Source organism: Odocoileus virginianus, chromosome 8 (genome assembly GCF_023699985.2).
Source record: "Odocoileus virginianus isolate 20LAN1187 ecotype Illinois chromosome 8, Ovbor_1.2, whole genome shotgun sequence".
NCBI classification, from domain to species: Eukaryota; Metazoa; Chordata; class Mammalia; order Artiodactyla; family Cervidae; genus Odocoileus; species Odocoileus virginianus.
Genome location: NC_069681.1, coordinates 24,452,332 through 24,476,702, shown reverse-complemented (window position 1 = coordinate 24,476,702; position 24,371 = coordinate 24,452,332). Strand labels below are relative to the sequence as shown.

Here is a 24,371-nt window from a genome sequence, read left to right as displayed (position 1 = left end):
ATGACAAGCTGGACACCTTCCAGGAGGGGCCAGTGTGCGTCTGAGTGTAGCTTGGTTAGTATCAGCTTATTTAGGCATAATATGCATACACGTAGACCTCAGAGATATTGTGAGTTCAGCTCCAGACCAACCACAATAAAGCAAATATCTCAGTGAGGTGCATCACGTGAATATTCTGGTTTTCCGGTGTCTGTAAGAGCTATGTTTATGCTCTATTGCAGTCTATTAACTGTGTAATAGCATTATGCCTGAATGAAAAAAACGTATACTTTAAAAATACTTTATTGCTAAAAGATGGCAATTATCCTCTGACTACCCAGCGTTGCCACAAACCTTCAATTTATAAAAAATGCACTATCTGCAAAGCACAATAAAGTGAGGTGTTGCTGCTGCTGGTTTAGTCACTAAGTCGCTGACCCCACCGAGGGCTGGAGGCCCCAGGGCTGTTTGTGGGGCAAGTGGGCACGGCCCCTGGTCTCGGTGACCGGGTCCGATGATACCCCCCAGGGAGCTTCTCAGAACAGAACTTGTCCCTGGGGAGCTGGAAGGCAGCCATGCCTTCCTGACGGGTGTGCTTCTAAGGTTGTGTATCCGCTCAGGCTGCAGCAGGCCCCGTGGGCCTCACGGGTTTGGGGGTTAGGACCAGGGAACTGGGGGGGATGGAGCACAAGCAAGCAGGATGCGAGGGTAGACCACTGCGCCTCCCGCTTAGTCCCCCGGGAGGAACCATATCACAGGGTGTGACGTCAGAGCATCCTGGGGACCACAGGACCTTCAGCCAGTGAAACCGTCTTTCACGATTCTGTAATGGTGGATATGAGACATCACGGTTTGTTCAAACTCACCGGCTGCTGACACGGAGAGTGGGCCATCGCAAAGACTGCAGGTCTAGTTAACAGTGACCCAGCAATGTTACTGGTCCGTCGGTCACAGCGAAGGCAAGTGGGGGGGTGGTGGGGATGCTCTGCCGGTCCTGTGCCTCCTCCTGTAAACCTCCAACTGCTCTGAAGGTCGAAGGCTCCCTTCTAAGTGCTGCTCGTGGGGGGCAGTGATTCTGCCCTCAGTCTTCATGGTCTGTTCTCTCGAGGTGTGTTAGGAGCTGTGGTGATGCGTCTGCAGCCTCGCCGCCTGCACTGTCGTCTCAACCGGGGGCCGCGCTGGGTGAGCAGGAGCCCACAGAGACGGCTGTGTGGGCAGGTCGTCTGCAGGCATGATGCTGGCTCATCCTGCACACGGGCTGTGATGAAGGGTGTCTGGCAGGTTTATACACACAGTACGTGAGGTGGCTAAAAGAGGTAACCGGGTTGGTGCCAACCTCCTTCTTAGATTTACGAGGACGAGGCCCAGGCATGTGCGCTGGCAGGACTGTGGCTCACTGACACGGCTATCCATCATGTTTTTAATTCTTCATTCCCACCTGCAGCTGTTCCCTGCAGAATACCTGAGCTCACCTGGGGGCCACCGCCTCTCTTCCCAGCATCATGATCTGAGAGGACTCCTTTTCGAAATGTTGATACCGTCCCATCTGTTTGTTGAAATTCCCGAGTGTCTCATGACTGACGCCACAATTTTATCACCTTTTCATCTGAAGTGTCAGGATGGAAGCAGGCACATTTTGCTCCACAGTGAACTGTCTCTAATGAACACCGGCCAACATCCTCCTACAGATGTTCCTAAAGTCATTTTTCTTCTTCCAATAAAGATGACAGGAGCTTTACTCTCATAGTAAATAAAACAGACATAGCTGTGACCCGCAGAAGCCTGATTACTCTCTGGATACCCTGCCAGCAGACGAACCACTAGACTCTAACTCTGTGTGAGTGCGCGTGTTCTACCAAAACAAATGGGACATTGTGAAAACGGGCCGGAAGCAGACAAGAAAGGCAGGTCACAGCTTTCTTCCAGCCGCTCAGAGAAAGAGAGCTGTGTCTGTCCCAGCTGCTGGGACTTCGCTGCGACGTGGGGCGGAGGCTTCCGTAATGTCAGCGCCCCCCCACCAAGGTCAGGGCCCTCCCTGGTCAAGGTCAGCCCCCCTCCAGGGCAGGGCCCCTCTCCTGTGGGAACTGAGAGGCAGCCCCCTTGCTGTCTGGAGTTTTTCTGAATGAACTCACCCAGCGCCGGGGGGAGGTGTGTGTTCAGGGCTGTTGGGTCAGAAGACATGCCTGTGCTCTGAGGTCATTTTAAAACTTAACCCACAAAAGACCACTATGGGGAGATGGGCCAGGCGGACCTCTCCCTGGCCCCACGCTAAGGACAGACCCCTGAACCGTACCCGTGAGAGAGATGAGAGGCTCTGGGACGGAAGAGACCAGCCCGGGAAGGACACGTGGTCCAGGCTGGTGCTGGGGGACCTGCAGCTGGAAAGTCCCCACCAGACCTGCCGTCTCCCCCGAGGACCCGGGCAGGGAGGGCTGAGCCTCTGGACGGCCCTGCTCCGCCCCACTAGACCCCGTTGGAACACTGCCCTCCGCCCTCCAGGCCCCGGGATCGAGGACCCCAGCCTCCCGTCCGCGCCCTGACGGGCTGCACGAGGCCACTGCGCCCGTGAGTGGTGACGGGTCCTGTCCCAACGCCGACACGAGGTGGGTGCAGACCACGTGGGGAGACCTCATGGGAGCCTGGACACGCCCCCGCCCTGGGACTCAGAGGAGGCCTAGTGGACCCAGGACTTCACCGCCACCCCGGGACGAGGCCACCCCCCAACCGGGACAGTGGGACGTGGGGAGGAGAGTGCGGAGCCCCCAGCCCGCCAGCAGGGAGGTATCAGTGGAGGCCAAGTAGGGACAAGGCCGAGTCCTCTGCAGGGACAAGGACCCCCCCACCCCCAGCAGGAACGAGAGGCCGCTCTTCCCCGCCCTGTTGGAGTACCCAGAGGAAGTCGGCCAAGACAACAGATTTTTTAAAAACTCAGGAGTTTCATAACATACACCAAAGGCCCACATTTCCTTGAATAACCGATTGTCATATCAGGAACCAGGAAAACCTCAAACTGAAAGAAAAAAAGGTGCGAGACATCAACATAGATGTGAGAGACGGCAGGACCATCCGACAGAGAGGTCAAAGCCGCCAGCACAGGACGCTTTGCTGAGCAGGTGTGAACACGCTGGAAAAGGGGAAACTGAGAAATCTCAGCAAAGAAATGGAAGATGGAAGGAAATGGAAAGTTCAGAAATCAAAGTACAGTAATGAAAGAAAAAATCCCAGTCGGTGGGCTCAACAACGGATGGGAGAGGACAGCAGGAAGAATCTGTGAACCTGAAGATAAAGGACAGAAACCACCCCCCCGAACGCCTCGGAGGAAAGAGGCTGCAGGGAAAACCAGGAGCCTTGCGGACCCGAGGGGCTCTCCGTGATCAGACCGTCTCGTCCTTGGAGTCGCAGGAGAGAAGAGGGGCGGGCTGAAAATACTCAGATAAAGGCAGGAGACTGCCCAGCTTGGCAGAAGACACAAACCCTAATATTTAAGAAGCTGATAGAACCCCAGTTAGAATAAATTTCCCCCAAACCACACCAAGACATATAGTCAAATGTCTGAAAACTAAAGACAAAGAGAAATTTCTTAAAAAGCACAGACTACCACAACTCACTTTATAGGAAACAGGTTAATTTGAATAGTCTGAAGCTGTTACATCCATTTAATTCATAATTTTAAAACTCTCAAGAAAGAATCTTCAGATCAAGATGGTTTTGCTCAGGAACTCTACCAGGCATTAAAGAGCGCCAGTTCTTCACACTCTCTTCCTGGTCATCTTATGAGGCAAGTATTATATTGGTGCCCAAACTAGACAAAAACAAGGGAGAACTACGGGCCAACATCCCTCGAGAATGTACAAGAATCCATAACAAAATATTAGCAAACAGAATTAAGTGATGAATAGGAAGGATTATTCACCATGGCCAGGCTGGGTTTAATCCAGGAATGCAAGGCTGAATCAATATTTGAAAATTAACCAATGTAATCCACCCTTTAATGAACTGAAAAAAATCACATGGTCATTTCAATCAATGTAGAAAAAGTATTTGACAAAATTCAATACGCTTTTAGAAAAACAGGAATACAGAAGAGCTTCCTTAAGTTGTCAGTAAGTCTTTACCAAGACCTGCGGCTGGCACTGCCCTGGTGGTCAGAGCCGTGTTCCTCCCCACACAGTCGGGAGCCGTGTTCTCAGCGGCAGGCGGGAAGTTCAGCGGTGCAGTGAGTCAGGAAGAGGAAATAAAAGGCAAGGAGATTGGCAAGGAAAAATTAAACAGTCCGTATTTACAGACGACGCAATTATCTAACTATACAATCCTGAGGACTCTACAGAAACACTCCTAGAGCTAATAAGTGAGGTTAGCAAGGCTGCAGGATGCAAGATAAACACTGGAAAAATCTATTGTATTTCTCTGGATAGCAGTGAACATGGACACCAAAGTTAAAAATACAGTACCATTCACATATTCCCAAAAATTAAATACTTGGGTGCAGCTCCCAAAAACCGTGAACAGAGCTTGAAAACTAGAAAATGCTGACAAAGGAACTCAAAGATTTAAATAAACGGAGAGACACAATTTGTTTTCAGATCAGACCTCTTAATATAGTAAAGATGTCAGTTCTCTCCAAACCAATGAGCAGAATTCCTATCAAAATCTCAACAAAAAAAAATTATAGACAAGGCTATCATAAAGTTTGTGTGGGAAATCAGCAGAGCTAGAATACCTAAAACATCTTAAATAAGAAGAAAGTAGGAGAAGTTATTGTGATACCAAGGATTATTCTGCCACAGTCATCAGGACAGGAGGAGTAGTTTGAAGGACAGAAGACGGTGGAGAAGAGAGAATTAGACAGCAAGTCCACTGATTCCTAATGAGGGTGGACAGCTGGCTCCGTGGAGGAAAGACAGCCTTCCAGCAAGTGGCCTGGGGCGTCAGACATCAGAGACAAAACCAAACAAAGACCATGACTTTTCGGTTTCACACCTCATACAAAGATTGAGTCAACATGGGTCACAGACTTCAACGTAACACATAAAAGTGTAAAACTTCAGAAAAACATATAGTAGATGATATTCAGGAACTAGGAATAGACAAAGCGTGCACAGACTTGATGCCAAAAACAGGATAAAAGGAGAAATGGGTAAATTGGACTTCATCAAAATGAAAAATGTATGCTCTCCAAAGGCACCCGCTAAGATGAGCTACAGGCCGGAGAAAATATTCGCAGACCACAAAGTCTCAAAGCACACCAGTATAAAAGCAGACAGTCCCAGCAGAAAGTGGAAAACAGAAGTGAAGAGGTGCTGACGGCAGATGAGCACCTGAGACGGGGTCGGGGAAGCACAGAACGTCTGCGAGCCGCCCGAACGCCGTCACGCGGGCCGACATGAAGGGCAGTGACAGCTCCGGAAGCTGGGGCGCAGAGTCGGCCTCTGTGTTGGTGGCGATGAATGTTCAGGGGCACAGCCATCCGGAAACTGCCTGCCGGGAAAGCAGCACAACACACAGCTGTCGTCCAGCCCAGCAAATTGCACTCCTGGGCATTTATCCCAGAGGAAGGAAAACGTTCACACGGGCTCATGCACACGCAAGTTTGTATTAGCTCTGTTCATAGTAGCCCCAGACTAATGCCCTTCAACTAGTGAACAGCTAGAAAAAGCTGCGGTCCCTCCACGCCCTGGAGCACCAAGCACTCAGCAAGAACAGGGACGAGACAGGGCACCGGACCCCCTGATGAAGCCCCGGAGAGCCGGGCTGAGTGAAACGAGGTCGTCCCACCAGGTTGTGAGCTGAGTCCACCTGGGAACGATCTTGACACTGTGGAAATGGAGGGCGGTGGTCGCCAGGCTCAGGAGGGGTGGGAGGCGGGTGGTGTGGGGGGAGCCTTGGGTGAGGGTGTCGGCGTGCACGCGGTGACGCGGTGCTGCAGCTCCACACGCTGTCACCACTGGGGGACGGTCCCTTGGGGCTGTGTCTTACGGCTGCACGTGAATCTGCAGCCGGCTTCTAAAAAGGAGGGTAATAACCCGCAGCCCAGCCCCTCACTGCCGGCAAGTCCACATGCATGCGCCGTGTTACAAGTGCTGTGCCTGATGTAGAATCTTACTTGAAGTGGGAAGTGGGGTCGGGGGGGAAGAGCTTTTCTTTTAGATGGCTCTGACCTTGACTGGCTTCAATTAAAATCTGCTATGGAGTTATTGGTTCAGATCCACACGTGTAAATAGATGTCAAGGTAGGTTAACTCAATCTCAGTGACCTTGCTGTTTGTTGAACCTTGGAAAATACTGCTTCTAAGTTAAGGCTTGAAAAAAATGACATTTCTGAAATTAAATCAGCTGTTCAAATATTCAGCATAGGCAAATCACCAGCCCACTTCCAAGGTGATTGCTTCCTGCTGTGCCAGAGCCCCATGGGCTCTATGAGAGCCACAGTGGCCACTGCCCCCCACCCTCCCCCACTGCCCCCATCCTCCCCCACTGCCCCTCCCCTCCCCCACTGCCCCTCCCCTCCCCCACTGCCCCCACCCTCCCCACTGCCCTTCCCCTCCCCCACTGCCCCTCCCCTCCCCCACTGCCCCCACCCTCCCCACTGCCCCCTCCCCTCCCCCACTGCCCCCACCCTCCCCACTGCCCTTCCCCTCCCCCACTGCCCGGCGGGCACTGTGGTGTCACTGTGTGCGGTTCAGCCAGCCTCCCGGCTTGTTTCCTGCAGCCTCAGCGAGGAGCCCGCCCCCTGCATCTTTTCTGCAGACCGTGTGACCACACCCGCGGGAGACACGGCGGCCCCGTCGCGGCCCCGAGCCTCTGCAGAGCCTGAGGGCCTGCGCCTCCTGGCCTCGGGCTTGGTATTCTGTGGCTCGCTGGGTGGGGAGAAGACAGTAATAAAGCAGCTTCCTGATCACAGGTTGGCATGTTCTCCCGGGTTTACTGTTTTGGACCAGAGTCCCGGGGGCAGGAGTATAAGCAGCACCGAGTGTGTCAGCCCAGCCCAGAAGCCTGCCTTATTGCTGCCCCCCGTGACCCTATTGTGAGCGGCTTCCTCTCCGCGGATCTCAGCTCCGCCGTGGGGCGCGGGGTGCTCAGGGCGGGTGTGGTGCCTGGCTGGGGCCCCATTTCGGCATCTGTCCTTACTCTGTGTGGTCTTGGTGGAAGGGATGCTTCCAGCCCTGACCTCTGTGCCGTGGTGGAGGGCTGGCCACTGGACACCTGTGCTCGGCCGGGGTTCGGGGGGGTATCTGGCTTTGGCCTCTGTCTCCTCTGGGTCCAGCAGGCAAAGGTGGACACCAGCAGACACGCACTAAGTCGCCGACGGTCCAGGGGGCCGTGGGAGCCTAAGACAGGGGCTGTGAGCTCGCCTCGAGGGCTCACCTCTGCAGAGACAGGGCAGAAGTGGAGCTGTTCCCCGGACGGGGCCCAGACAACGGCAGGGCTGGGGAAGGGGTCACCCGCCCGGGGGACTGTGTCTGTCCAGTGCCCTCCCGACGGGACCGTTTGAGTCTCCTTCGGCCGCTCGCCTGGCCTTGCTTGGTGGACGTGAAGTCCTGAGCTGCTCCCACCCTGGAGCTTTCCCCACATTTGTCATATCACCTGGTGAGGTTGTCAGCGCCCAGAGCAGTGGTGGGGCTCAGAGTTCACCACCTAGACCTCAAACACAGCTCAGCAACAGAAGGAATTCCACCCCCCACCCAGCTCCTTCTGGCCTTTGGCCCTGGGTCCTCACTCTCTGCTCCAGCCCCTGCATCCAGGGCAGGAAGGCGGCCAAGGCCACTGCTGCCTTGCAGAGGGGACACCTGGGACCACACACACACACACACCCCACATCCCCAGGCAATGCCTGCCCAAGACGTCCACCCTTAAAAATAGGAAATCCTGTCTTTTGTCATACCATGGACTGACCTGGAGGACGTTATGTTGAGTGCTGTAAGCAGACAGCCAGGGACAAAGGCTGTGAGACCCACTTCGTGAGGTTAACTGGTCAGGCCTGCAGGTGTGGGGCTGGGGGGACTGCAGGGGAGGGTGCACGTGAGGCAGATGTGGGTTTGGGGGCCCAGGGGGAGTGTGCTGGGGTCAGACTGCTTGTGTCCCCCAGAATTTATATGTAGAAATCATGGCACCCAAGGTGGTGGTGTTAGGACATGGGGCCTTTGGGGTCATGAGGGTGGAGCCCCCAGAATGGGATCAGCGCCCTGGAGGAGGGCCCAGAGCGTCCCCGACCCCGCCTCCCATGTGAGGCCACAGCGAGGGGTCCTGGGGGCTCCTCTCCAGACCCCGCCATGCCGGCGCCTCGGTCCTGGACATCTGGCCTCCGGGACAGCGGGAGCTAAGTCTCTGTGGCCTCTGAGCCCCGAGCCCTGCGTCCTGTAGCCTCCAAGCTTCCTGGGGCATTTGGGAGACGTACTGACCGCTTTGTGCCTGAAGGGGCAGAGCCTCTCTGACTTGGCAGCCGGTCCGGCCCAAGGAGACGTGCAGGCCTGATGCCCCAGAGGACCCACCGAAGGTGCCCGTGGGGAGGCAGCCAGGCTGGACCCCAGTCTGTTGACACCCTTAGAATAAACGCAGAACCCGAGGAGGCCGGCGCTCCGGGTCCCTGCGAGCAGGAGGGGGAGGCGCTGGGGGTCCCCCAGATCCTGTCCTGCATGGGGCGCCTGCGGCCCTGCAGAGCAGGGCTCAGTCACGGTGTAGCCCCTGTTGTGGGACGGGGTCCCCACCTGCCACTCCCAGGCCGAGAGCATCGCTCAGACCAGAAGCTCTTGTGAAATTGCCCTTTGAAGACCCTGTAAATTGCAGAGGGGAAGGTTACCAGTGGGGAAGCACCCTGAGTTTTGCATTCCCTGTTAGAACCCACACCCGCTGGGGCCCTTGCCACCCTCAGGAATGCAGGGCCTGTCTCTGCCCCGAAAGGCAAAGCTGGAGACGCAGGCCTTCGGCCCGCGGAGGTGATGTCTGACCCAGGCCTCGTGAGACAAGGCGCGGTCTGCAGGCCGAACTGCGCCGGGATCCCGCGGGCGTGAGGCCCAGGGCCAGTGCCTCGGCCCCTGCAGAGGGGGTGCTCCTGGGGACACTCGGCTCTGAGTCCAGCACTTGCCTGTTAGTGTTTATCATTAGATTAGCCTCAGTCCCGTCTCGGTTCTGATCTGAGACGTCCGTCTCCAGCCCCTGCCCCCGCACCTGCCCCCCCACCAGGGTGGAGAGGGTGCCCTACACCCCCCTCCTCCGGCACCTCCCTGGGGCAGGGCTTGGGCAGAGACGGGCACTCACACGTGCTCCTGTGGGTGACCTGCCGGGCTGTCTCTTGGGGACCAGTGTGACCCCACTTGAAGCCAGTTTGACAGTGGCTGCCTCCCCTGGAGCCTCTGCACCACAGCTCAGCCGGGGGGCCCCTACCCCTTTTGTGTGGAAGCCCGTTGGGCTCTCTCATAAGCTCACCCCCCAGAGGCACAAGACAGAATGAATTGGCTTCTGCATCCTGTGAGTTTAGGTGACGACGCGACACATGTGTGTCGGTGAGAACCACAGCGAGCGAGTTACTGTTTCCCCGCTGTGGGGAGAACTTCACCACCTACCTCGCAGCGAGGTTGACCCTCATGGTGCAGTGTTGACGATGGCGGTCCCCACGCTGTGCGCCGGAGCCCGGCACTTCAGCATCATCCCCCAGGGTCCCTGCACGCTGCTAGCGTCTACATTCCATTCTGCTTTATGGCTGAGTACTATTCCACCATGTGTGTGCACCAAACCTTATCTGTCCATTCATCCATCCAGACACTTAGATTCCTCTTGGCTATTGTAAATAGTGCTGCAGTTAACATAGGGTACTTTTATTTTTATGAATTAATGTGGTTTGTTTTTTTTTTGGAAAACACCCAGAAATGGAATTCCTGAATCATATGGCAGTCCTTAGGTTTTTGAGGCATCGCCTTACTGTTTCCATAGTGGCTGCACGGATTTACATTCCCGCCAACACTGCACGGGGGCTCCCTTTTTCTGCCTCCGTACAGCACTTGTCTTCCCATCTTTCTGATGAGGTTGTTCTGGCAGCTGTGAGTTGGTACCTCCCCTGGTCAGGTCTCTGACATCCGCAGCATTGAGCATGACCCAGCAGTCCTCACACTCAGTCCTGGCCGCCCCACAGCTGGTCTCTCTCCCAGCAGGCCAGGTGGATCCTGCCTTTTGTCTTCTGAATGTTCTGTCTGCATCTTTGGCCCTGAGTTAGAAAAGGCAGCTGCCAGGGGCTTATCCTGGGGGCCCCTGGGGGGAAGGGACCCCCCCACCCACCCACCACAGCCTGCTCAGCAGGACCCAGGGGGAGATGCCCGGGAGAGGCAGGCGTGTACTGAGATGCCCGGGATGCCCTCCTCAGACGGACGCCGGCTCCGTGCCCTGGCTCATAGGTGCGGTCACAGGTGAAGCTGCCTGTCCAAGGCTGCAGGTTCCTTCAGAGCGTCCGCTTTTCCCTGCTTCACAGGCCCCGGCCCCACGCGGGATCCGCTGGTGCAGGACGCAGCTGCACCCCAGCCTGGCGGGCAGCAGCTGCTTCCTCCCAGGAGGCATGTCTCCGCCTCCCCCAGCGCCCCCACCTCGGACCCGACCTGCACCCTTCAGCTCTCCTATTTCTCTCCTCCTTTTCAGGCTGACTTTCCGGAACGGTTGCTAAGAGGATGTGTTCGGTAGCCAGGGATCATCTTGCACTCTGCCTTGCCACCTGGGTGCCACACCGCCTCTGCTCTCTGGGAGGCCCAGCAGGGACGCAGACGAGCCCGCACCCTTGGGACACTCAGGCGAAGCCTCTCTCTGCGGGGTGGGGTCTGCACCGTTAGCTCACTGTCCTTTTTTGAACTGTAAGAGACTTGGGGGATGACGTTCCAACTGATGCATGACGGTGCTTCCCTGAAGCAAACCCTGCTTTCAGATTTGTGTTTATACACATCCGAGTTTTAACCCTGCCTCCAGCACCTCTCTGGGTCCCTGGGCAGGTTACTGGATATCTCTGTGCCTTATTCTATGAAACAGGGTAGAAACAGTGCCTGCCTCCTAGGTCCTTGTGAAGATTCCATCAGTTCACACCAGGAAAGCTACTTAGGAGGGTCCCTGGAACACACTAGAAGTGCTCCATAGCATCTGATGGGATTGTGACGACAGCTACACTTCAGTCAATAGTAAATGACTTTTGTAGCAAGATCATGCCAAGTGTGCTATAATATAAAGAGAGAGTAAAGGTTTGATACAGACTCAGTGAGAGGGGGAAGGAGGGAGGGAGAGAGGGTCAGGGGATTGTGGAGGCCGTAAGTCTGAGGCGTTCAGTGCAGCCAAAGGGTGGGAACCGGGAAGGCCGGAGTCTGGCCCTCATGGCGGCAGAATTCCCTCTGCCTCGAGGACATCAGTCTTTTCCTCTTCAGCTGATTCAGCGAGGCCCACCTGCAACAGAGGGTGACCTGCTGGTCTGCACGTTCACCTCAGCGACAGAACACCCTCAAAATGACATTCGGGCCGTTCGAGCAAACATCCGGGCACGGAGGCCGGCAGGCTCAACCGTGAAGCCGTGGTGTTAGCTCTTGGCCCCTGAAATGCCCCAGAGCGGGGTGCTCCAGGGCACAGAGAGGAAGGAAGCTGAAAGCCAGTGAGTGGGAACCTTGGATGAAGGGAACAGTGGTCAGCCAGAGCAGCACAGAGGGGCGTAGTGCTGCTGGACATCAGGAGTCAACAAGCCCTTGGGGGCTTGCCACCTTCCTCTCCAAACCACCCCCCAACTGGGATGTGGGCACACCCTGTGTTGACATGAGCTGCCCACTTGAATTTCCCAAACCACTTATGGAACCAGGCACCTGCTCCTCAAACAGTCGCTCTGTAAGGTCAGCCCCCGGTGGGGGACACCAGTCAGGGTCGGGCCCACGCAGGGTTCCTGCGCCTCCCAGGGGAGTGGCGCTGGGCCCGGGCACACGCATGACTGGCTTCTGCAGGGCGCCTGGTATAGAATGCACTGGGTGGCTTCGTGCCAAGCATGGCCGGCCGGAGCCTGGGCGCGCGCTTCCCTCCTGCGCCTCGCGTCCTTGGGCAGGCGGCGGCCACCGGACCACCACGAACCCACCGACCCGTTCGCGGAGGGCGGCGCGGGCGACATGCGGCGGCGCGGGGAGCGCGCGCCCGGCTGCTGCGGCCTCTGCACCTGCCCGGGGGCGGCCGGAGGTAACGGGGGGCAGGCTCCATATCCGCGCCCCCGCGGCTCCCCGCTCCACTCCGGGGAGGGCGCAGAGACCCGGGGCTGGAGGGGTGGTCCGGGCTGCGGGCTGAGGTCCCGGCGGGTTGCGCCGGTCCGCGCGGCTCCCAGGTGGCCGCGGGGTGCACTGGCCGAGCGCCCAGGTCGGCGCGGGGGAGCGCGCGCGGGACTGTCGAGGGATCCGCGGGTGCGCGCGGGGGGCCCCGGGTGACCACCCAGGGGTGCACTTGTGGAATGCCTCGCTCGCCGCGCGGGGGTGCACTCGCTGGGTGCCCAGGTGGCTGCGGAGAGACGCGGGGCGCGCACCGCTTCCGCTTCCGCCGAGCAGCCCCCCCACACGCCCCCTCGGCGGGGCTCGGGACCAATCCGGGGCAGGCGGCGCGGCAGGGGCCCCCTCCCCAGCGCCACCCCTCCCCCGAAGCACCTCTGGTGCAGAGGAAGCCGGGGCTGCAGGACCGTTCTGCGCTGCGGAGAATGAGGTTCTGGCTGAGACATGAAGAGATGGCCCTGGAGGAAATGGTGCAGAGACTGAACGCGGTTTCCAAGCGCACTGGTAGGAGGAGCCGCCGGCCCGAGCCCGTTGTTGAGCTTGACATCGTGTGCCGAGTCTCGGGAGACGCGCCTGGTTTCTCTGTGGCAGGCTGCGTTTCTTTTTCCAAGCAGAGGTAACAGGACAGGGAATGACGGCTCTGACCTGGAAGCTGACAGGCTCCTTGGCCGGTCAGCCCGATTTTATTCCGCCTAGGAAGGTGGCCAGGATGGCGGATTGGTGATGGGCTTTCTGGGTGACCGCAGGTGTGTACGTGGAGCCTGATCTGAAATCTGCTCATTCAGCCTGCGTTGGGCTGCGCGTGCTGCAGTCACAGTGGAGACGGCAAACGTGTTTGTGGCTCGAAAAGAACGTGATCCCGGGGCTTTCTGAGCTGGTGTGAGGCTGGGGGCGGCGGGGTCGAGGGGGCGTCGAAGCTCGTTTTGAGGAGGGAGGGTCCGATCCATCAGGGAGGTCTTTCTCCACCAAATAGGATGTGAACCTAAGACAGATGCTGGAACGCAGCTTGGGTGTGGAGAGGGAGATGGCTGATCGGATGCTGTTTTCTGTACTGAGTAAAGGACGAGTCACAATTAGCTTTGAGGAGGAGTTCGGCCGCATTTGCTTGGATTCGGGAGGGCCATGCTCTGGCCGGGCTGGGTGCTGCCTTCTTCGGTCACTTCTGAGCTTTCCTGAGCGTGTGCAGGGCCCCATCAGCCGGGGCGGGCTCTCCTTGAAATGAAGAGGAGATGGTTGTACACCATTAAAAGTGAGCTGCCAGATTTTTCCTGACGTTGCTGTGTTGCGTCACAGACTGTTGCCTCATCATCTAAGTAACACTTTCCCGAGAGGTTAGGTGTGATCAGTCACTTGGTTTAGGTGTGGTAACCCCCCCCCCCCAACACACGCCTCTCCTACCCCTCTATCATAAGCACGAGACCCAGCGGATTTGAGAGCAGAGCAGTGGCGAGGTCAGTGTGAACATACTGCGTGTGGTGGTCTGGGACCCTGGGGCTTGTTCCGTGTTTAATGGTGATTTTGGTGTTGAAAGTACTGGATTTGTGATAAGTGGGTCAAAAGCACATAAAGCCCCTCTGCCGTCTGCCCCTTGTTCTCAGAGGGGTGGCTCCCTGGTCTGACGCGCAAGTCCTGCTGTGGGGCATGTGGCTGAGGTGAGGGGTGCAGACCGGGTGCCCGCTCGTCCTGGAGGGAGGCTTCCTCGCACCCCCGCGCTGGGCTGGAGTCGAGATTACAGGGCAGTGGGAACTGGTCCAAGGGGTGATGTCATCCCTGGGTCTCAGGGCCCGAGGCTCCCTGGTGAGCCGGGGACACGCGTGTGCACTCTGATGGTGCGGAGACTGCCCTCCAGAAGCGGGGTGGTGCTGGGCACCCCCGAACTCTGCAGACTGCCACCCGGCTCTCTGCTGTGTCCTCAGACACACCGGTGCTCCGATGGCTCCCCTCGCGCCGAGACTCTGAAACCCAGGTAAACGCCTGTCTGGTGAGCACCGTCTGCTTGGTTGGGGGAGGACCCGCCTCCTCCCTCCGCGCAAGCCCACTTGCCGCTCCTGCGACGGGGGAGGTGCCGCCAGCTGGGGCTGAGTGTCATGTGGTGTTGACAGGGCCGCCTGCCAAGCAGGGCGCGTCACACAGGCCCCCCCGGGGCCGCCATGCGCCCCCCAGGAGCTCGGGTCTGCCTCCCCAGCACTGCTGCAGAGGAAGCCCCCCGTGTAGCGGAACGGCTCTGACTGGAGGTCACCTGGACGCTGCTGTCGCGATTCAGGGCAGGGGTGGGGTGCGGATGGACTTGGAGCTGAGGCTTGGGCGCCGGGGCCTCCCAGGTGCACAGAGCTGGACTGCATGGCCCACCCTGGGCCGGCGGGACCTGCTCTCCATCCGCCACAGGGACCCTCTGCTCCCTGATTTCAGCCCCGGGCGTGCTGTCGCTCCCCCTCCAGGACGTCATCGGGCTAGTCCACCTGAGCGGGGGATGAAGCTTGCTGCCTGTGTGGTCTGTGAGGCTGCTGACCTTGGGAATTTACATTCTCTGAGCTCTCCCTCTCTCTCTTGAATCACGAGGCCAGGAGCTCTTCCCATGGCCAAGGCCCCCCTTCTGGGCAGTGGGCTGCTTTTCCAGCGTTGCCATTGTGTTGGTTTTCTCCCTAGATTCGCAGTAAGTGGTGACAGAGTGACGTTTGAGACAGAAAGGCTAGTGGATGGAGCCCATTAAGCCTCTCCCTGACGCAGAAGAGTGGTTCAGACCAGAGCGTCTGAACCTTCCGGAGGGAGTCGTCCCGGCTCCCGGGCGTCCCTGGAGCCTCCGATCCGGGAAGTCGGGGGCCTGAGCTCTGCGGTTTTAAGGTCTCAGGTGATGCCTCTGGTGCCAGTCCAGGAGCCTGGCTTGGAGAACCACTTAGCAGAAGGGTCCCTGAACCTGGTGTCCCCTCTCCAGGGGTCGGCCGTGAGCAGTCAGTACTGGCCCCCGACATGCATGGATGCAAGCTTCATGCATGGAGCTCGCACTGGCCGTCTGCTTTACATGTGGTAACATGCATGCTTCACCGTCCAGATGGATGGATGGAGGCATGGATGGATGAAAAGACAGTCGCTCAGTCATGTCTAGTTATTGCGACCCCATGGAATATAGGCTCCTCTGTCCATGGGATTTCTAAGGCAGGAATCCCGGAGTGGGTTGCCATTTCCTTCTCCACCCAGTGAGGACTCGCAGCTCCTGGCTCTTTGCGTGTTGAAGGGACAAGTACTGGGCGTGAGTGACGAGGCTGCCTCATCCCTCAGCTCGAGTGCAGCAGGGACACTGGCCTGCTGGTCTGGCATCATCGGTCTTCCCATCTTCTACACCAACTTCACCAAGAAACTAATTCCAGCTGCCGTCCCAGCTGCTCAGCCGGCCTCTTGGGCTGGGATGCCATCCCGGGACCTTTGTCCAGCAGCATCTGGGTTCGTGGTAGTCACGTGTCCGCTGCGTTCCTTTTAAGAACCCGGGCATCCCACGGGCGTGTCCTCCGGAAGCTGTATTCAGGCTTTCAATTGCAGGCTGCTCAGCGGCCTAGCTGGTGTTTGATGCTCCCATCCTGCCCAAATCCCAGGGTCTTCTCATCCCATCACCAAGACCACAGTTGCCTGAGCTTATGAAAAGTTCAGCTGAAGCAAAGTCATCCAGGTGATTGGTTTAAAGGCAGGAGGGCAGGTGAGAGGGTGGGCATCCTCCCCCCCACAGGAGGGGAACCTCAGTCTCCCCATCTGTGAAGTGGATCACGAGAGCTCCTGCCTCCAGGGTTGATGTCACAGAAGCTCACGCGGGCGGGCACCTGGCTCACTGTCCCTGCCACCGTTACACGCTATTAACTGTTGTTCGACTAACCTCCCAGGGATGCGAGGCGGGGGTTCTCCCAGCGAGTGAGAAGTGTGTGTGTGGGGGGGGCCTCAGGGAGCCAGGACCACACCCGTGATCCAGGCAGCTGGGCCGGTCCTGGAGGGCGCCCAGCGCACATCCAGGCCCCACGCCCAGGGAGGGAGCCTGCGGCCTGGAGCCCTTGCTCGGCTCAGATCCACAGACGTACACGTGTGCAAGGAAGTCCAGCTGTAGGTAGGAGTCTCCAGGAAAGTGTAAAGCTGGAAAAAGAGCTGATCATTCTTTCTCTGCTTCAGAGAGTAGATGCCTTCTGTGTCTCTAAATGGAGTCAGCGAACGTTCTGGGCTTATTCTTTATTCAGTCATTAACTGTGACAGAAGCAAGTCCAATCCCAAAGCAGGGCCAGTTCCCCATCCTCGTCCTGCGTGGCCGTGGCACTCTTTCCCCAAAGGGGAGAACTGGTACTAACATGTCACCAAATGATGACTTCCGGGGAAAGATATGAGCTGTGGTGAACTGGGGCCCTTCAGGTGACCTTCCTTTTGTGAGAATGTTTGTCTTTAAAACAGAATTGTTCGTTTAGAATTCTTGGTTCCTGAACCCTTAAGGGGAGCATGCCGTTTGATATTTGAAAAGTGAAGTCGCTCGGTCGTGTCCGACCGAGCCGTGTGCGGCCCCATGGCCTATACAGTCCATGGAATTCTCCAGAGAGAATGCTGGAGTGTGTAGCTGTTCCCTTCTCCTGGGGATCGTCCCAGCCCAGGGATGAACCCAGGTCTCCCGCATTCCAGGCAGATTCTTTACCAGCTGAGCTGCCAGGGAAGGCCAAGAATACTGGAGTGGGTAGCCTATCCCTTCTCCAGCGGATCTTCCCGACAGGAAGCAACCAGGGTCTCCTACACTGCAGGCAGATTCATTCCCAATTGAGCTATCAGGGAAGCCCTGGGTCTCCTACATTGCAGGCAGGGTATCAAACCAGGGTCTCCTACATTGCAGGCAGGGTATCAAACCAGGGTCTCCTACATTGCAGGCAGATTCATTCCCAATTGAGCTATCAGGGAAGCCCTGGTATTTGAATGATAACAAAATACAGAAGGCTGTTGAATGAGCAGAGATGGTGGGGCTCCATGGCTTTACGGCCTTGTAACTGTCCACCTCAGTTCTGAGAGGACTAGAATTCTCGCTGTCTTCTTGTCTGAAACCCTCCATTACTGTTGACAGGGTCACATGTTCCTACGGACCCTTTCCTTCAGTCACTCCTGGACGCTTAGGGAGCAGAACCAAGGCCAGGCCAGCACCTCGTGGAGTGGACAGCAAGGTTCTGTCTGGATCCGAAGCTTCACCGGGCGCAGTCCTCGGACGTGACTGTCACTCACCATGATCAGTGTCAGAACCGAGTGGTTCACAGGCGGCCTGCTTGCTCCCAAGGAAACAAACGAAAACCTTTACATAAAATTTGACCCAGCCACATCCCAACCTGTGTCTTTGAAAGAGTTTTGCAAACATAGCTTAGGGAGGATCTGAATCACCTTATCATTGTTGTCAGTGTTTTAAGACCCAGGTGGCACTGGTGGTAAAGGATCCACCTGCCAACGCGGGAGATGCCAGAGACGCAGGTTCAGTCCTTGGGTCAGGAAGATGCCCTGGAGGAGGGCCTGGCACCCGCTCCAGTGCTCCTGCCTGGAGAGTCCCATGGACAGGGGGCCTGGCGGGCTGCAGTCCTGGGGGTCGCAAAGAGTGGGACATGACTGAGCACGCACTCACTCATGTGACCTGGGCCCCTGCTGCCGCTGCTGAGTCGCTGCAGTCGTGTCCGACTCTGTGCGACCCCACAGACGGCAGCCCACCGGGCTCCCCCGTCCCTGGGACTCTCCAGGCAAGAGCACTGGAGTGGGTTGCCATTTCCTTCTCCAATGCATGAAAGTGAAAGTGAAGTCGCTCAGCCGTGTCCGACTCTGTGCGACCCCGTGGACCGCAGCCCACCAGGCTCCTCCGTCCATGGGGTTTTCCAGGCGAGAGCACTGGAGTGGGGCGCCATGGCCTTCTCCGATGACCCGGGCATCATCTCCAGATGTCGTCGTGGTTGGTCCGTCGGTTGTGCCATATCCTTTATTTAAAGAAAGTAAGCATATCAATTAAAAAGCTTGTTAAGAGTAACCAGTCCCAGGCCCTACAGATCTGTTTCTCCACGGATGGCTTTATTCCGGGTTACAGAAGCCTCCGAGTGTTGGAGCCATAGCGAGGTTACCCCCATCATCCAGCCCCAGAGCTTCCTTTGTTCGAAGGAAGACATGTCCCTGGAAGTGACAGGAAGCGTTGCCCCTCAAGACCCCTACTAAACGCAGAGCAATTTAGGAGGGGCTGGCTGCCCGGCGGCCTTGGGAGCCGTTGCCAGGTGGGACCCGGGCTGTGGCCGAGAGTGGAGCCAGGGACGAGCTGAGTGGGCGGGGAGGAAGGCCGTCGGGGTGGCCCCTGCGGACCTCGGTGCCTGCCGGGCGGCCAGGAGAGTGGGCCTCTCGCCCCGTGCAGCGGGGGCGCCCGCTCGAGGGAAGGCTTGGGAGGGACGAGGTGGGAGGGGGTGCTCACCCGTGCCCTGCAGGGCCGGGGGCCGGGGCCGCTCAGGTCGCTCCCCCATGTTCTGGCCTCCCGGGAACCCGCCGGCCCCACGGGGAAGCCTACTGTGTGCACGTGCCTGAGAAGACGAGGGGCAGGCGGTCTGCACCGCTCCCAGCGTGGTCCACAGGCTCAGTCGGCACTGCTCCCAGCCCACTTGCACCCTGGAAGGACTGACCCTTCAGTCCCCCAGCGTCTCACTTGGCATCAGGCCGGCACCGAGTGACCCTCCACTCCCCTGGCGTGAGTAGCTTGCCTGTATTACTGCCAAAAGCCTTAACTTGCTCCCACATGTTGATAGGCATTTCCTGGTAATTTGAGGCCCTGTTGTATGACGTACACCCCTGGGCCCAGCAGCGCCAGTCTGGTTCTCAAGCGGCCGTCAGTGTCCCCGGCCGCTCGCACAGGAGGGTGGCCAGCATCCTGCGCGAAGTCCTGGCTCCCGGGTGTCTCTGATGTTTCACGGGGTCTTGGGGAGGAAGTACCCACCGGCTGCTGGGGAAGTCCTGCAGAATCTCAGATGCTCGGGATTCGAGGCTGTGAGCGTGCAGGACAGAAACCCGCTGGTTGTGACTGAGGTCCCACACAGAGCTGACTTTGGGGAAGAGTTTAGTTAGCAACACCTTTAAAACACATTCAAGTATTTAGGAGACAGTGAGTTAACCCCAGCGTCTGGGCAGAAGGCCTATGTCCCGTCATGAACTGTCTGCGTGGGTGCGCGTCCTGACTCACCGGCCCGATCCCTGGAGTTCAGGGTTCTTTGGGGCAATGGCACACACACGGGGAGGGACCCGGCTCAGGGTCGTGCTCACCGTGGGTCCCAGAGCCCGTGGGGGCTGCCCCCGTGGGCCGCGGGGACCATTTCCACACAGCTGCCCCAAGGCCCTGCACCCTGGTCTTGGGGTGGCCTGCATCCCAGACTTGCCACATCAAATGCACCATCTGTTTCCTCGGATCGTGAGCTGGGCCAGCCTCTCGGGAAGCCAGTGAAAAGATGCAAGTGTGGATGGCGTCTGGTCCAACTCGGGGTTGGTTGTGTTGGGAACGCCCATGCGAGGAGGTGAACCAAGGCCCCAGGAAGGGAGGCCCAGCTGCTCCCGGGGTGCCTGGTGCAGCTTGCGCCCCGGGACAGTTCGGGGCTACCCCAAGGCCTCGTCGAGGGGCAGGCTCGGAGCCGCTCTGTGGAAAGTGTTGCCGGCCAAACAAAGCCGCGATCGGTTTCCTCTCTGCAAGCTGCAGTGCCGTGCGGCGGAACTGCCGGTTTATTTCCAGAGCCCGGCCGCATCCCCTGAGGCCCTCCCGCTCCTGCTGTTTGGACTCGAGGCTTCCTGAGCTTGGAAGGGTTTTGACTCCGTGCCCCTGAGGCCCGGAGCTCCGCACACAAGCCCACCCCCGAGGAAGGAGGAAGGAAACGCCCAGGACTTGAAGCGGACAGCCTCGCTCGCCTCCGGAGCCCCTCTCGGACCGGCAGGCGTGTCCTCCGCGCTCCTCCACGGCCTGTCAGTGCCCTGCATTCTGGGGGCCGCAGCCTGGATGCGCGCGTCGCCCCGAAGCCTCCCAGGGCCATGTGCCCGGCTCAGCGCGTCCCGGGGTCAGCCCAGCTCTCGAGCGTCCCCCGCGGAGCCCTGCAGGGCAGCCCTCGGGGGATCCGGGGCTGGAGACCGGGAGCCACCGCCGCCGCCTCCTCGGTGGGGAGCCTTCGGGACCATGGCCGAGAGGGGAGCTTCCCGCGGAGTCCAGGGGGCCCCCCGGCGCTGGCTCCACCTGCCGCCGCTGCTGCAGCGCTGGAGGCGTCGCTGGGCGGCCTCGAGGCACCGGCAGCCTGGTGAGGCGGGACGTGGTGGCCCTGTCCACGGGCATGGGGGGCCCTTGGTGGGCGGCGACTCTCTGAATGTTTCTTTTACAAAACTTGTGTGCCACCCTAAGCCTGTTAGGGAAGGTGGGCTAGAGACGCCGTGTCGGTGGCCCGGACTGAGGCTGGAGCGGTCTTCCTCGGTTTACTTTGCCCTCTGGTCCAGGGCCCCAGACTCCGGTCGGGAGCACCCTGGGGAGGACGCGGGAAGAAGGCTCATGCTGGCTGCGGCAGGGGCAGGGCGGCCCTGGGCTGACTTCTCTGTCCTACCCCTTGGCCTGGAGCCCCTGCCTCCTTCAGGGTCGGGGAGCCAGAGGGCGGTGCCGACCGCGGGGCCGCTCGGGGGGAGTCTGTGCCCAGACGCCCGCGTGTCTGCAGGGCGTCGGAGCGAAGGTCAGAGCCGCCCCTCGGGCCGCGTCCTCTCCCACTCCGGCAGGGCCGTCCTCACCGGGCGCTGGCAGGGAGGGTCTGGGGAGGACATCGGGAGCCCCAGGCAGGGCTCAGCCCGTGGACTCAGCCCCTCACTGACGGCTTGTGGCCGTGGTTCTGCGCTTGGCTCCACCCATGCCCACGACTCAGGGCCTTTTGCCAGGAGTCTGCTGACTCCTGCACTGACTCGGGGCTGGGGGCTGTCACCGGGGGCCTGTGTGTCCCACCTGGCCCCAGGGCTATGCATGCGCAGCAAGCCTCTCCCGTCTTCCTCCCAAGTCTGCTGTGCGCCGGGCACTCCACACGGTGGGGGGGTCCCGAGTCACCTGACCGGACGGGCCCTGGCCTTGGGGATCTGCACCCTGGCTGCTGGGGGTGCCCAGGACCCCCCAGTCCTGGGAGGACTGAACTGACCTGATGCTTGGAGGCCTTGTGCAGGGAGGGGAGGCTGGGGGCTGAGTCTGCCCCCGACTCCAGGCGCGGGGCAGGACAGGCGGACCTGGTGCTCCAGGGACCCCTCGGGGCAGTGAGGCCCCGGGGCACCTCTCTCAGAAGTGGGGGCCCCAGGGTCCCGTCTGTGCAGAGCAGGGCTGGCTGTGAGTGCGGAGGTCTGCCCGGGGGCAGGGGAGGGGCGGGTATGTGGCCAGAGCAGCTGCTGGGTTCCTGGTTAACGGGAGACGCTTGTGCTCTGCCCTCTACCCGCCGGCGCTCAGATCAGGGTGGACGAGGGGCAGTTAAGGGCTCTGACACATGGCCCCTGGCGGTGCGGTTCCATGTAGCCTCTCCTCCCGCACTGCCCACCATTCCCGCACTGTCTACCACTCCCTCACTGCCCACGCCTCACCACTGCCCACCCCTCACCACTGTCCACCCCTCCCCCACTGTCCACCCCTCCCCCACTGTCCACCCCTCCCCCACTGCCCACCCCTCCCCCCACTGCCCAGCCCCCACTGCCCACACCTTTCCCACTGCCCACTCCTCCCCCACTGCCCACCCCTCCCCCACTGTCCACCCCTCCCCCACTGCCCACCCCTCACTGCCCACCCCTCCCCCACTGCCCACCCCTCCCCCACTGCCCACCCCTCACCACTGCCCACCCCTCACTGCCCACCCCTCACCACTGCCCACCCCTCCCCCACTGCCCACCCCTCACTGCCCACCCCTCCCCCCACTGCCCAGCCCCCACTGCCCACCCCTCACTGCCCACCCCTCCCCCACTGCCCACCCCTCACTGCCCACCCCTCACCACTGCCCACCCCTCACCACTGTCCACGCCTCCCGCCACTGCCCACCCCTCACCACTGCCCACCCCTCCCCCCACTGCCCAGCCCCCACTGCCCACACCTTTCCCACTGCCCACACCTTCCCCACTGCCCACCCCTCCCCCACTGTCCACCCCTCCCCCACTGCCCACCCCTCACTGCCCACCCCTCCCCCACTGCCCACCCCTCCCCCACTGCCCACCCCTCACCACTGCCCACCCCTCACTGCCCACCCCTCACCACTGCCCACCCCTCCCCCACTGCCCACCCCTCACTGCCCACCCCTCCCCCCACTGCCCAGCCCCCACTGCCCACCCCTCACTGCCCACCCCTCCCCCACTGCCCACCCCTCACTGCCCACCCCTCACCACTGCCCACCCCTCACCACTGTCCACGCCTCCCGCCACTGCCCACCCCTCACCACTGCCCACCCCTCCCCCCACTGCCCAGCCCCCACTGCCCACACCTTTCCCACTGCCCACACCTTCCCCACTGCCCACCCCTCCCCCACTGTCCACCCCTCCCCCACTGCCCACCCCTCACTGCCCACCCCTCCCCCACTGCCCACCCCTCCCCCACTGCCCACCCCTCACCACTGCCCACCCCTCACTGCCCACCCCTCACCACTGCCCACCCCTCCCCCACTGCCCACCCCTCACTGCCCACCCCTCCCCCCACTGCCCAGCCCCCACTGCCCACCCCTCACTGCCCACCCCTCCCCCACTGCCCACCCCTCACTGCCCACCCCTCCCCCACTGCCCACCCCTCCCCCCACTGCCCACACCTTCCCCACTGCCCACCCCTCACCACTGCCCACCCCTCCCCCACTGTCCACTCCTCACCACTGCCCACCCCTCCCCCACTGCCCACCCCTCACTGCCCACCCCTCCCCCCACTGCCCAGCCCCCACTGCCCACCCCTCACTGCCCACCCCTCCCCCACTGCCCACCCCTCCCCCCACTGCCCACACCTTCCCCACTGCCCACCCCTCACTACTGCCCACCCCTCACCACTGCCCACCCCTCCCCCACTGCCCACCCCTCCCCCCACTGCCCACACCTTCCCCACTGCCCAGCCCTCACCACTGCCCACCCCTCACCACTGCCCACCCCTCACTGCCCACCCCTCCCCCACTGCCCACCCCTCCCCCACTGTCCACCCCTCCCCCCAATGCCCACCCCTCACCACTGCCCACCTCCTCCTCCCACTGCCCACCCCTCCCTCACTGTTCACCCCTCCCTCACTGTTCACCCCTCACCACTGCCCACCCCTCACCACTGCCCACCCCCTCCTCCCACTGTCCACCCCCCACTGCCCACCCCTCCCCCCACTGCCCACCCCTCACCACTGCCCACCCCTCCCCCCACTGCCCACCCCTCACCACTGCCCACCCCTCACCACTGCCCACCCCTCCCCCACTGCCCACCCCTCACTGCCCACCCCTCCCCCACTGCCCACCCCTCCCCCCACTGCCCACACCTTCCCCACTGCCCACCCCTCACCACTGCCCACCCCTCCCCCACTGCCCACCCCTCACTGCCCACCCCTCCCCCACTGCCCACCCCTCACTGCCCACCCCTCCCCCCACTGCCCACACCTTCCCCACTGCCCACCCCTCACCACTGCCCACCCCCTCCTCCCACTGTCCACCCCCCACTGCCCACCCCTCCCCCCACTGTCCACCCCCCACTGCCCACCCCTCCCTCACTGCCCGCCCCCCCGTCCACCCCCTCCCCGCTCCTCACTGCCCACCCCTCCGTCACTCTCCACCCCCTCCCCGCGCTGCTTAGCCTGACACCATGGGGAAAAGTGTCCTCAACCTGCAGGGACACTGCCAAGCCCAGGTGCCCACAATCTCCCTTTTCCTGCTCTGCCCACGGCTTTCCTCCCACCTGTGAGCCTGCCCCGGCTCCCTCCTCGCATACCTATCCACAGGTGTCTGGGTTGGGCTGTCCTCTGTGTCGGGTGGAAAGAAGCCCCTTCAGGTTGGTGGATGGTCCAAGTCAGCTTCCTGCTGCAAGTGAGGACTGAGGAGACAGTGGCTGCAAGGCGGGGTGTGCTTTGATCGCCAGAGTGGACATGAGCAGCTCGCGAAGAAGAAGTCAGGGACAGATTGCTGCGTCTTCT

The 24,371-nt window shown here is 60.3% G+C and overlaps 1 protein-coding gene and 1 long non-coding RNA gene across 9 annotated transcripts in view; one reads left to right on the top strand and one right to left on the bottom strand.

The window, feature by feature from the left end:
* MCF2L (MCF.2 cell line derived transforming sequence like) overlaps window positions 1–24,371 on the top strand; it is a 97,379-nt gene that overhangs the window by 10,597 nt on the left and 62,411 nt on the right. For 3 of the 8 annotated variants that reach the window (XM_070471379.1, XM_070471375.1, XM_070471374.1), the window contains exon 1: window positions 12,656–12,739. The exons of 4 other annotated variants lie outside the window; for them this stretch is intronic. In XM_070471379.1, the coding sequence (XP_070327480.1) occupies window positions 12,661–12,739 (79 nt within the window). In that variant the 5' untranslated portion in view covers window positions 12,656–12,660. Of the gene's footprint in view, window positions 1–12,655; window positions 12,740–12,767; window positions 12,852–24,371 lie in introns of those variants that run through there. One more of the 8 variants, XM_070471383.1, reaches the window with a different exon arrangement.
* LOC139036304 (uncharacterized) lies at window positions 9,775–12,698 on the bottom strand. The gene is made up of 2 exons (XR_011489029.1): window positions 12,611–12,698; window positions 9,775–11,387 (listed from the first exon to the last, which is right to left on the bottom strand). It is a non-coding gene; the product is annotated as an uncharacterized lncRNA (long non-coding RNA).